This window comes from Indicator indicator, chromosome 1 (genome assembly GCF_027791375.1).
Source record: "Indicator indicator isolate 239-I01 chromosome 1, UM_Iind_1.1, whole genome shotgun sequence".
NCBI lineage: Eukaryota > Metazoa > Chordata > Aves > Piciformes > Indicatoridae > Indicator > Indicator indicator.
This window is the reverse complement of record NC_072010.1, coordinates 25,896,121-25,908,928: the sequence shown is the minus strand read 5'-3', so window position 1 is coordinate 25,908,928 and position 12,808 is coordinate 25,896,121. Positions and strand designations below refer to the sequence as shown.

General features: G+C 35.3%; 1 protein-coding gene across 4 annotated transcripts in view; it reads right to left on the bottom strand.

Moving 5' to 3' along the window:
* Positions 1-12,808, bottom strand: part of NBEA (neurobeachin) — a 486,311-nt gene that overhangs the window by 224,658 nt on the left and 248,845 nt on the right. For all 4 annotated transcript variants that reach the window (XM_054387432.1, XM_054387415.1, XM_054387443.1 and 1 more), the window contains 2 exons: positions 8,064-8,172; positions 4,276-4,442 (listed from right to left, as the gene is read on the bottom strand). In XM_054387432.1, the coding sequence (XP_054243407.1) occupies positions 4,276-4,442; positions 8,064-8,172 (276 nt within the window). The remainder of the gene's footprint in view (positions 1-4,275; positions 4,443-8,063; positions 8,173-12,808) is intronic.

Sequence of the window (12,808 nt, the reverse complement as noted above, 5' to 3'; positions counted from 1 at the left end):
ATTATGGTCTAAAACACAGGCATGCAAATAGTTTATCAGGAATTCAAAGAGACAGGTTTCACTAAACTTTTCTGGGTTTTTTTTTTGGATTTTTTTTTTTTTTTTTAGGAAAGACGTGTATGGGGAGAGAAGCAGATGGGGAAGAAGAGAGTCACCATATGAAGCTGACAGAGAAGACAGAAGGAAGCATATGCTGTGACATGAAGACTGTAACCCTGAAAAAATGTTAAGGGTAAGTGTTGGCTTAAAGAATCTTTGAATGCTAAGCTATGAAACACCCTTGATTCTTCCTGAGTTCAAGGAAATAGGATGCTGAATATTCACTATGAATAAGTGGCAGTGCATCAAAGAAATAACCAACTACTTGATTTCTCATCTGAATGGGGAAAACATGCAGAATTCTAATTTTGGTAAAATGCTGAAGTTGAAAAAGGGGAAAAGAGTATATTTAGTGTAAGATATTATGAAGATATCTAAAAAAGTGTCAAATTGTCAAAATGAGGAAAACAGAAGTAGTTTGCTTTAAAGGCACAAACATGACCTATAACAAAGAAACAAGATTTATTTTGAAATCTGTTATTCTTTATCTGGGATATGTAGCAGAAAATAAAATAATTTCCTTTTGTTGTAGAAAAGTTCATGCTCACATCTGCAAGAAATCACACAAAAGAACTTAGGTTTTTGCCTTAACAGGCGAAGGGGGAAAGAAGTTAACATGGAGAAGCAATACAAAATAATGTGTTTTTTTTTTATTTGCTTGTTTTTTAAATTATTATTCGCCATTTTTAGAGAGAAGGAGATGTAAGAGTAAATAGGTTCTCAGACCAACTCGAACTGTACTGATTGATTAATGTATAGACAGGGATAGGTTGTACAGTGCTACTGTGTTTGTAGGCATTTATTCATGCGATGAAGCACTTGCAAATAATTAATTTCTCCTTCATAAATTAATAGCTAATTAAGAAGGTAATTTAAATACAAATAATCTATGATTTTATGTAATTTTTAATTCAACTATCTTTACATAACTATAACTTAGAAAGTTTTATATAGTGCTTTGTTGACTCACACTATTAAACTTCATTCTTGTTTCTGCAGACATTTTGAGAAGAGTTTATGATGACACATTTAAAATTCATCATTTCCAAATACTACAGAGTTTCTCCATTAGACCTTAACTCCCAGGGCTAAATTTTGATGTTTCTTAACAGTCTTTTTGTGAGAACAAAGAGTAAACTTTGTGACACCTACAGATTAAACACAGTAAACGCTGGTTGCTGCTTTCTGCATAAGCAAGGCACATAGTCACAAATGCTGGAGAGGCTTACAAGCTCCTTGTGTTGAACCAGAAATGCAAGGGAAAATTTTCTCTACAGCTGGGTACTATTTCACAAAATGAGACCTTAATATTGTGTAACATGAGCACCTATGTTAAACACCTTAAAAATTGTTCTTTACCTTGAAGAGAGATAAACAAAAATGCATATATATGTACTATATGCTACAATTATTAGCAAACCAGCAGCTGCAGATTGTGTATGTAATAGAGAATTGAGGCTTTTAACAACTGCACTCATTCTCACCCTAACAGTTTTTTACCTAATTTGTCCATTCTAGCCAAGAAAAGACACTGCTATTGCCCAAGTATTTATCACACAGGAGAGGTTTTCTGCTTTTTCCCCTGCTTCTTCCCTTGCTCCTTCTTGGTCTGAGAACAATCTCTCTAATTTACTGTTTCAATGAATGGTCTCCAGCTCATGAGGTGGACAGGAGACAAGCAATGTGCCTTCAGAACTGCGAACACTCTTTCCAACAGAAATGATGGAGTCACTACAAAGGTCTAGAGGTCTGGAGTGTCAACCTATTAGGATTATTTTTTTTTTAAGTAACTCTGTATTCCAGTCAGGCTGTATCTCCTGTAGCACACAGAAGCATCAGTTTATAAAGAGACTGCTAATGTGGTAACTATTTGTCAGGAATTAAAAATAGAAACTTGAGGCCTGTTGTGTCTTCTGCCAGCCAAGATCAGAGGTATACATAATTTTAGAACCCATTTTAATTTCCATCATATAAAAAGTATTGGAGGAGCTACCTAATTAACAACAGGTCTTGCCTTCTGTGCCTAAGTAGTTTAATGAGACTACTCTCTACTTTCTATGCTTAAGCCTTTTAAATTTGCCCACTGAGAACCAGTGACCTTGGTCCTTAAAAAGGCTCAAAGGCTGTCCTAGTGGGCATCTCCCCCTATCTGCTGCCATCCTAAGTCTTTCCATTCACAGTCCATTAGGTCTTATGACAGAAGGTGCATTTGTGTGGTGGATCACACAGCTACCATGGTACATGGTGAGATCTGCAGCACAAGGCCACTTGCTTCCTGATTGGCTTCTGCAAATGGAGAACTCCACTTGGACACCTGTGCTGTCACAATGTCCTTCATTCTCCAGGTTAAGCAGCAGCCTGCAGCTAAAATACAACCAAGCCAACAGCTGCACCTAACACAGCAAGTGCCAGAATGGGAAAGCAGCACTGCAAATAACTGAGAAGCAGACACGCTGGGAAGTGGCATGGCAGGAATGAAATGAAAGTTTCTTTTGCTTGATGTAAGAAATTTGATAGATTTGTCACAGGTGTCAAGCCGCTTCATGGCCCATCAAAAACTATCATGGGCTAAAGAGAAAAGAAAAAAAGAAGCAGTAGCAGGGGTCTGTTCATACTTAGGATGCCATCAACAATCCAGGAGAGGAAAGCTATTTGGCCCAAAAATGTTAATGACTTAAGCCTGCGAAGTATCCACTGTCATTCACTTGTTGCACAAGTTTACAACATTATTCAAAAATTCAAAGTCATTAAAAGGTCTGAAAATTGCACTTAAGGAAAATAAGTTCAAGTCTCCAGATACACAGCTTTAAGCCTCAACTAGAGATAACACAAGTGTCTATTATGGGCTAAGGCTGTTTCAAATTAACCATATCACAATCTTCACTTGTCATTTTTGTAATTTCCACCAGTGGAAGTGGAGTTAGACTGCAGAGTTTCTGTAACACCTAACTTCCACAGTTCCTACCATCTTAAAAGATAAACACGCCCCTATAATCATCCAGAAAATAGTGATTTCTTTGGAAGATACAAAGATTAGTTTTTTTAAACATCATATAACTGTAGGAACCAAATATACAGAATTGAAAAAAAAAAAAAGACAGAACAGTATATGTGTAATTTATTAAACATCATTACAATTTATTAAACGTTGTTATGTCAAATTTATTACTTTGCAACTTTTCTAACAGGTTTAAGCACTTGATATCTATTCAAGTTAAATCAAAATAGATTTTTTGAAAGGAAAATATTTATCTAGAGAAAAGTGTTTGTGTATGTCTTAGTCTATCAGGCTCGATTATATTTTACTGAAAGGGTTTTTTAGAGCTAAAATGGAACTTTCTGTTCTGCTCTGTCTGTTAATAGAAAATCAAACTGTAAAAATCTGGATATTTGGAAGCAGATCTTCCTTGATTTCTTGTTTGAGCATACCTACCCTGAACAAATAATAAAATACTAGTGGCTAGAATGCAAAAGAAGAGAGATTTGGCTGTCTCTAGTTTTGCAGGCAGGGCACTCACATGGCACATCCAGGTTCAAGACCTTGCTCTGAATGAAGGAAGGGAGCAATTTCAGCTCAAGTCTTCCACATGAGGGTCAGCACCTTAGCCACTGGCTATTTTTGTGATTCAGAAGAGCAAGGCTCTGTTTTTCAGCATGATATATGAAAATGTTTAATTTCACCTCTGTGTTTAATAGAACAAACTTTTAAAACTAGTACTCAATATAGCTCTGATTAAAACCTCAAATACTATGATATTTCTTAGATACTGTAGAAATTATATATTTTGATGGTGATTCCTGTGTTAATTAATTTTTTTAAAAAAGAGTACTGGCAGAATTGAGCTGCACTTTGGTTTTGTTCAGTTTTGTATACGCTACAATTAAGTAAAATGTAAGTTTTGCTTTAGGCATAAATAGTTTGTGCCTGGCTGGCACTGACTACTGTTTTGTTGTACGTGAGTTAAGACTAATCTTACTAGTGAATCTTACCAGTCTGGAACTAGATGGCCTTTAAGGTCCCTTCCAACCCAACACATTCTATGAAAAGACTTAGAGAAAATTTGTTTTATCAATACTAGCTCCTTGTACACTCATATTTCTGTTACACAATGACTGCCTCTCTTAAACTTCAAAAGTAACATTTAAAAAACTACACATTTTAGGTTTGCAGCTTACCTGTGAGAAACAGCTCCCCAGGCACCGTGCTTATTTGTCAGTATGTTGAGTATCTTCTGTTTCAATTGATTGGCTGTAACATGATCACGATGCTTTGCAGCACTGATAAGATGATCACACATCTTCTCCTCCTCTCTTCTGTCAGCAGCATACTGAGCACACTGTGACTAGGGATGAAAGCATATCAACTTCATAAAAAACAGGCTATTTAGAATCATCTTAGAATGATAACTAACACACTTTAAATATTATGAGAATTAATTAAAATATTTTAAAGAGGAATAGGACACACCATTCAATGAAATGGTTCTAGTACTATGTGTTATCCCTGAAAAATCACTGTCAGAACATGCAAAAATTGAAAACTCAGGATCAAAGGCCACAGAAATATAATTAAAACCATTGAGCTATACATCCTGTGTATGTATGTCCATGGATATGCCTTAAAAGTTTGTCTTTATTTGTAAAGCTTCCTGTGTTCTCTGGTATAAAATACAGGTATAGCACACATAGCATAATATACAGGGGACAAAAAAATCAGGAAAAAAAAAAGCTGTGTTGGGATTTCTTTTGTGGTTTTGTTTGTTTTGTTTATTATTGTTGTTGTTTAATTTATTTTTTTTATTGTAACAAACCCTCAATTAAAAAGCCATTTGTTAATTTGGTTATTATGAATGCTAAAGAGAAACTCCTTTAACTATGAAATTAACAATTATATTTTCCATTTCATAGCACAATAGCAAAACTTTTCATAATATGCTGCTACCACTTCTAAAAAATGCTAATGGTTGAAAAAAAATTGCTCATCTCCTAAATTTGAAAAGATTTAATGTTTTTATCACATTTCCTCTAAAATAATGCTGTGGTAATTGATATTCATGCAAAGTCATTTCTAAAACTCTATAGTGTATTTTACTTCTGACAAATCCTTTCTTTATGTATAGTAAGCACAATATGATTTTTCCATTTCTTTTCTCAAAATGATGTTAAGTTTAAATTCAGTTTCTCCTCCTAGTAAAGATACTTCCAAAATGTTTGAAGAAAGCACATGTAGCCATACTACTTAAATCCATTTTGAGTATAATTTTCTAGGTATAAATTAAAAAGGCTAGATTATTTTCCAAATAACTAATTTTAAAATCACCTGTTTAGATACATTTTTCCATGCAAAATTATTGTGCACCATTTTGGAACATTTAACCAACATTCAGTGCTGTGACACAACGCTGAATAGAATCCTACTTTTTAGTATTCAAGAGTAGTTAAAATACTAAATTGTACTTTATTCTTCATATTTCTGCACACTGCCATTTTAGTATAGATCTCATTAGCATTCAGTAAGATTTTAACAGTGGTCTTTCCTTTGTGTTACAGCCATTATTTCAAGTAATCTATCTAGAAAAGAACAATCGTTACACTAATTCATAAAGGGTTAATTCATCTTTCAATTTATCTTCTTGTACAGGGAAGCACCAATTAGTACAATGATCTGCCTTAGTAATGAGGTTAATACTTCACCAGCTCATTGGACAGTAAAATTAAATTTTCATTTTTCTTCCTGAACAATTGCAAAGGTTAACAAAATGGAAGTTAACTGTGAAGCACCCATTCTGGGAGGAATTTCCTTGGTCCTGACTGCAACCAGAGTCACAGGATAAAATTCAGATGCTGGGCCAGGGCCTCCTCACTATGCAGGTGACACAGTAACTTGGTGCAGCTTGGGCCAAAAAATTTCACCCATAATGATTCAATTAAAGTTTAAAAAGTAAAAATAAAATAGCTACTCACTTCTCTGGTTGAGAGCAATGATTAACATGTATTAAACCCCAGAACATATACCAATACAGCTTATTAAAACAAAATGACAGATTTACAATTATGCAACAGAGAACTACCAGAAATCTCTTTGTCCCTACTACTTTCAAGTAGGATGACAAATAATAAAATGTTCAGTTATATACCTACCATTATTAAAGACAATATATAAAACAATCTTTCAGGCTTTAGCTATCACCTTACTTAAGTACATCTGAGTTTCATATTTAACACAGGCTACATTTCATAATTTTCTTTTATGACTTGCAGATTTTGTCTTACTCATCTAAAACGTGTAGCTGAAGTTTTTCACGTGACAAATATAATGAAAATTTTCATATATGAAAAAATGTGTTGGTTTCCTTACCAGACAATAAGACTGACTTAAGGCTATTCCTTTAGGGAATTTAGTTATTATTCTAAATCCTATTTGCTAACAGAAGCTGGAAGTTAATTGAATATTCTCATTTTGTCTAGAGTTCTGACAGACCTTATACCTCAATGTATTCTTCAAAGAGCAGATAACTCAATCTTCTATTGTCATCTTAGGTTACTGCATGATGCCCTGATAAATATCAAACGTTATTTATTATTGAGGCAATATAAAACTTCACTCTGCCACACACTTAATTGTAAATGTGATTTTATCTAAGTTCAAAATATCCACTATATGCTTGGTAATAAAGTTGTTGCAATCCCACATGACAAGTGTCTTCTGGCTGCTCTGACAAAATGAAGTAAAGGTTACGTGTACACAAATTGACAACAGATATCTCCATGTCACACTTTTCCGCTAGGACAAGGAGCGCAAGAACTAGGACATCAAAGTGCACATTTAAGAAAGCTGTTTCAAGGAGATAAGAACCTCATCAAAACTGGATCCTATTTCTAGCCATCAGATGCTTGTTGACATTTTCTGACAGATGAATAAATTGATATAGCTTTTTATTATTACCAATACTAAGTTAATTCTAATTTTAAGTCACTTGAGCATTAAAACGTGGAAATGTATGTTTGGGAATATATACTCACATACACACGAATGAATGCAAGCACAGACAGGTTTGGAAATAACAAACAATGATGCTGAAATGTTCTATAAAACACCATAAAAATGCAAAACCACATCTGATAAAGTCATACCAAACATGAAATGATAACTTTACCCCATCCCTTTTGCATAAAACGTTTTTGAATAAGAACAAAATAAATACGAAATAAATAATCAAAAACCTGTTAATCTGAATGAGTTTTTTAAAAGAGGTTTTTTTTTCTATATTTGTATAATTTTCAAGTAATGCAATTTAAATTGCAGTGCTCCTTGATGGAAAAAAGCTAATGAACGTTGACTCTTTTTAGGACTAAGAATTACAGACATTAAAGAGACATGGGAAATGGCTGATCTTTTACTTCTTTCAATACTTAAGGAGAATAGAGATTTCAAATGCTATCTTACTGTCAATAGTTAATGATCCCTAACTAGCAAGAAAGATATGTAATATTATATTTCAACACATCAATTATAGGAAATAAATGTTCTAAGGTACTCCAAAATGTTCTAACAAAATTACCTTAAAATACTAATTCTGTTTAACGAAACATTTCTATTCATTCTTTTTTTTGTGAAGTGTCTTAAGCATATCAATTGCTTTCCTTTCTTATTGAAATCATATATACTGCTAATAAAATCCAAGAAAGATAATTACTAATGTGATTTGCCGTACTATTTACAATAAATCAAAAAAGTTCTTTGTGAAGAAATGTTTTTAGACATTCTGATTAAGGGATCTCTTCAAGCTGTAAATGTTTTCATTAATTTCAATGAGGAGATGAGAAATTAAACCTGTTTCTTGTGTTTGACATTTACCAAAGCTTTTAAAAAACTAGTTTTGAAATGCCTTCAATATAAATTCTTTCTAGGTGACAACTGAGTGAAAACAGAGAAGCAGAAATGCATTGACTCCCAGGCTTACCTCAAACTCAGCATGTTTGTGGACATCTTCAGCTCTTTGTCTGTTTAAAATAAACTCTGCTTCATTTGCGACACGTACTATATGGTCTTTCATTGCATGACATAATAATCTAAAATAAGAAAAATCAAAATCAACTTTTGTATTTGATGTACCTAAAATAAGCCACTTCAGCAGATTTAGTTAAAATGGAAAAAAAATGTAATGAAACTATTTTAATGCAATTGCCAAATGAGTTGGCATGAAAAATTTAATTTTATCCAAACTTTACTGCATTTGTGAAAGCATGAACAAATTCTATGTAAAAAGCTTGCTATTTATATTGAAAGGAAAAGTTCTTTATAGAAGTATATTTCAAGTATGATTTTAGCAGCCATCTCAATATGGACAATAGACTATCACTAAAAAGTCTAGACTTAAACTCATATTGATACCATTTTATCATTAAATACAGATATTCCAGTTTCAATGCCTCAAAAAAAAAAATAAGGAGATTACCAAATATTTGAAATTCTATTAAAATTCCAGAAGACTATTAATATCCCTTACATGTTTTTCATACACTGGAATGAAAAGTGCATCATGTTTCTAAGTCTTCGTGACATCAGAACTTAGACAAATCCCACTTAAGAGGAAGGAAAAATAGATTAAGATTGGACTGAGACTGAAGATGTCAATCAGATACCTAAATTAAGACCACCAAATACTACGAAATGTATAATGAAACTGCAGCATAAATAACATGGTTTTAAATATTGCTGATATCTTATTTGTCAGGATAATTAGAAGCAACTCCTTGTTTCTGCAGTCCACATCGAAAGTTGCCTGCTCTATTAAAAATCACTTTGGTCTTTTTATCAGCATGGAGGAAATGTATTTCAGGATGCAAAGATCTGACAGGTCTGTTTAGGATCAGGAAGAACTGTTTCTCTTTGTGTCAAATTGACACAGAGTCTGGGATTCTCTTTCTTGCAACATCAGGGAAACACTTAATTTCAGAGATTCTTATATTAAGTATGTGACATTTCTAGACATTTTACCCTCAGGTTAGTGTCTGGCACCTTAAAGCAGTGCAATGAAAGTCATGATTATTAGAGGTGAAAGCCATGATTATTAAACCTTACACCTATAAGATTTGAATTCTGTTCTCACCTCATTTGGTGTGTTCTACCATCTGTGAAGGAAGGAAATCACTTACTCTGAGCTACTGTTTAATATGGGTGTGTGGCATGGGAAGACAGAAGTACTGGGGCCTCTGTTTAGAGATAAGCTTGGATCAAGGCTTCAGAGTGGATATTCATACTTTTAATAATCTCCTTGCTATTCTTGAAGGCAAAAAATGTTTTGGCAAGTTATAATCTGAAAGACTTAAGTTACCTCCATTGTACTCTTTAAAATTGGTCTTAATTTTAAAATCAACTCTGCTGGAAGATATACTTTAGTATTTTATTACTGACAAGTGCTCAGATTTCTATTGTTAAGACTTAAGTGTAAAACTTCCCTCAGATATGGATTAGAAGTGAACATTCATGATTTTAACAAGCTTCTTTAAAATCAGAAAATACTATAAGTGTTTAACATCTGAAATCAAATTTGGTCTTCCTGAACTTTTCTGTATTACATTAACTGCCTGGAAGCTATTAGCTATTCAAAACAATTTCAAAGCAATTTCAAAACTGAACACACAGATTTCAAGTGTCTACTAGCTGTAGATATCTTTTTGAACAAATAAACTACTGAATAAATGGAGCACAGTACAAATGCAGTATCTTTGAGCCATTTGTGGTCCAGGCAGGATTTCTAGTTCCAAATGGCTTTAGGTGAAATCAATAGGTTTCTCAGCCACTCTGTGCCACCTGATTTTGGTGAGAAAAGACAGAGACTAACTTCAATACATTGGGTGTATTATTTGGGACAGCTGTGCGTAGTTTTTATACATAAAAAAAAAAAAAATCATCTAAACTGCCTCTATTCGTGAGCAATGCTACATTCATGCCATCTTCATCTTAGTCATATTTGTCTGTAGTAAGAAGCATTCACATTCTCTGTGCCCATTTACACACTAAAACCACCTACAAGGGACTTCAAATGGATTCCCAGAGAATGCTAATTCAACCTATAAACAAATCTCTTGCCAATACTCAGGGAAAAGATATTAAAAAAATCAACGCAAGTCTCTGGCTGCTTTACAGAAAAAGGAAACTTTTAGACATGCAGCAGATGATTCAAATCAGCTGGCTGAAACTGCTGGTGACCCCAGATGTACTTCCCACCCTTCTAATGGACCTTTCTACTCCAAAGACTGAGAGAATTGATGCATTTGGGAGCAACTTTGGACTTGCTGTATCTTTTAGACAGCACATTACGCAAAATGAGCCAAATTTCAGATAACCTGGCTATGCTGCAGGTCTTCAGGGTCCAAATCAAGATGTCAAAAAAGAAGTGATCAGGGAACATGCCTGAACACTGGGGCTTGACTGCCCATGGCACTCAAATCCTTAGCTTGGTTGCCACTCTTTTATTGGCTCACTCTAACTTCCATGCAGAAAATGTACAGGCATTGTCCAAGGTACAGTTAGCTGAAAGTACATCGATGAGTCTGAATCAACTTGAACTCTTTCCAATGTTACCCAAGAAATTTCTGCAGGTGCTTTCATGCCATACCCCAGTACACACAGACCACATCATTACAGTGGGTAGTCCACAATTATTCAATTAGTCTGAACTAAACAGACAGAACAATAATGATCTCTTAAGGTGAAACAGGAACTGTATAGGCTTCAGTTGAAGACCTGGTCTAAGTGCTATGTAGGATGAATGAGGACATTCGGCTCTAGGGGGTGCTAACCTTAAGCAGTATGAGCATAGGCCAGGCCAGGCTACTTAGTTTTAAACTACAGACATACCTGCTCTCTTCCTTTTTTGTCTGTTATGTTATCTATGGAGTATCCCAATATTATTTCAACTGTGTCTAGCTGTTTCATGCACTCTCACATCTCTATCACTGCTTATTTCTTCACGAAAAAAGACAAAAAGTGGTTTGAATGGTGGTCAGTACATTTGGATTATGACAAAAGTGAGATCACACAATGTAATCAATAAATAATACTGTACCAATGTGTGCTAATAATAATGATTGTGATTCTTTTACGTTAGGAACATCTATGCACCTAAGACAAAACTTCAAAGATTAGGCAGACTATGCTTTTGCATCTAGAAGACCATTAAGAATTACAGTAGTCTTAAAATTTGACACTGTCACCCACAGCATCCTTGCAATTAAACTGAGGCAGTGTGGTCTCGATGATCAGGTAGTGAGGTGGATTGTGCAGTGGTTGAAGGAAAGCAGTCAAAGAGTTCTGATCAATGGGATGGAGTCTAGTTGGAGGCCTCTGTCTAGTGGAGTCCCTCAGGGGTCAGTACTGGGACCAGTACTATTCAATATATTCAGCAATGACCTGGATGAGGGAACAGAGTGCACTGTCAGCAAGTTTGCTGATGACAGAAAGCTGGGTGGAGTGACTGACACATCAGAAGGTTGTGCTGCCATTCAGCGAGACTTGGACAGGCTGGAGAGCTGGGCAGGGAGAAAATTTAATGAAATTCAACAAGGACAAGTGTAGAGTCTTGCACCTGGGAAAGAACAACCCCATCTATCAGTATAGGTTGGGGACTGACTTGTTGGAAAGCAGTGAAGGCAAAAGGGACCTGGGGGTCCTGGTGGATGGAAGGTTGACCTTGAGCCAGCAATGTGCTCTTGTGGCCAAGAAGGCCAATGCCATTCTGGGATGGATTAGAAGGCGTGTGACCAGTAGGTCGAGAGAGGTTCTCCTCTCCCTCTACTCTGCACTGGTGAGGCTGCATCTGGAATATTGTGTCCATTTCTGGGCCCCTCAGTTAAGAAAAAGAGGGAGCTACTTGAAAGAGTCCAGCACATAGCCACAAGGATGATTTTCTGTACAAGGAGAGACTGAGGGAGCTGGGACTCTTTAGCTTGGAGAAGAGGAGACTGAGGGGTGACCTCATCAATGTTTATAAATATGTAAAGGGTGAGTGCCAAGAGGATGGAGCCAGGCTCTTCTTGGTGGTGCCCAATGACAAGACTAGGGGCAATGTGTGGAAGTTGAGAGATAGGAAGTTTCACATAAATATGAGGAAAAATTTTTTCACTGTGAGGGTGATGGAGCACTGGAACAGGCTGCCCAGGGAGGTTGTGGAGTCTCCCTCTCTGGAGATATTCAAAACTTGCCTGGATGCATTCCTGTGTAATTTGGTGTAGGTGATGCTGCTCTGGCAGGGGAATGGACTGGATGATCTTTTGAGGTCCCTTCTAGCCCCTGAAATTCTGTGACTCTATGAAAATAATTTGCTAGAAAGCCAAACTTTTGAAAAAGAGAAGAGTTAAAATCAAGGCCATAATTTAGAAATCTTGCATGCCTCCAGAAGAAGCCTTGGCCTGGATGTTTTGATTTGCAAGTGCAAGAAAGTAAAGCAGAAAACAGAAGTATAATAAGTAAAAGCAGTTACATGTGTCAGCTTTAAAAGGAAATGCAAGGTCTACTACAAGGTCATGGAAGCAATGCCTCAGAAAGGTTTTGGCAAAGGAACTTGCTTATGTTGAAGGAAACTTATTACTTTTTGAAACATAAAACCACTAGTTAAAAATAATATTTTTCTGGCATGAGATAAAATGGTTGTAACTATCATTTCAATTCTCATAGAAATTATTCAGAAAGGAACCCAAACCA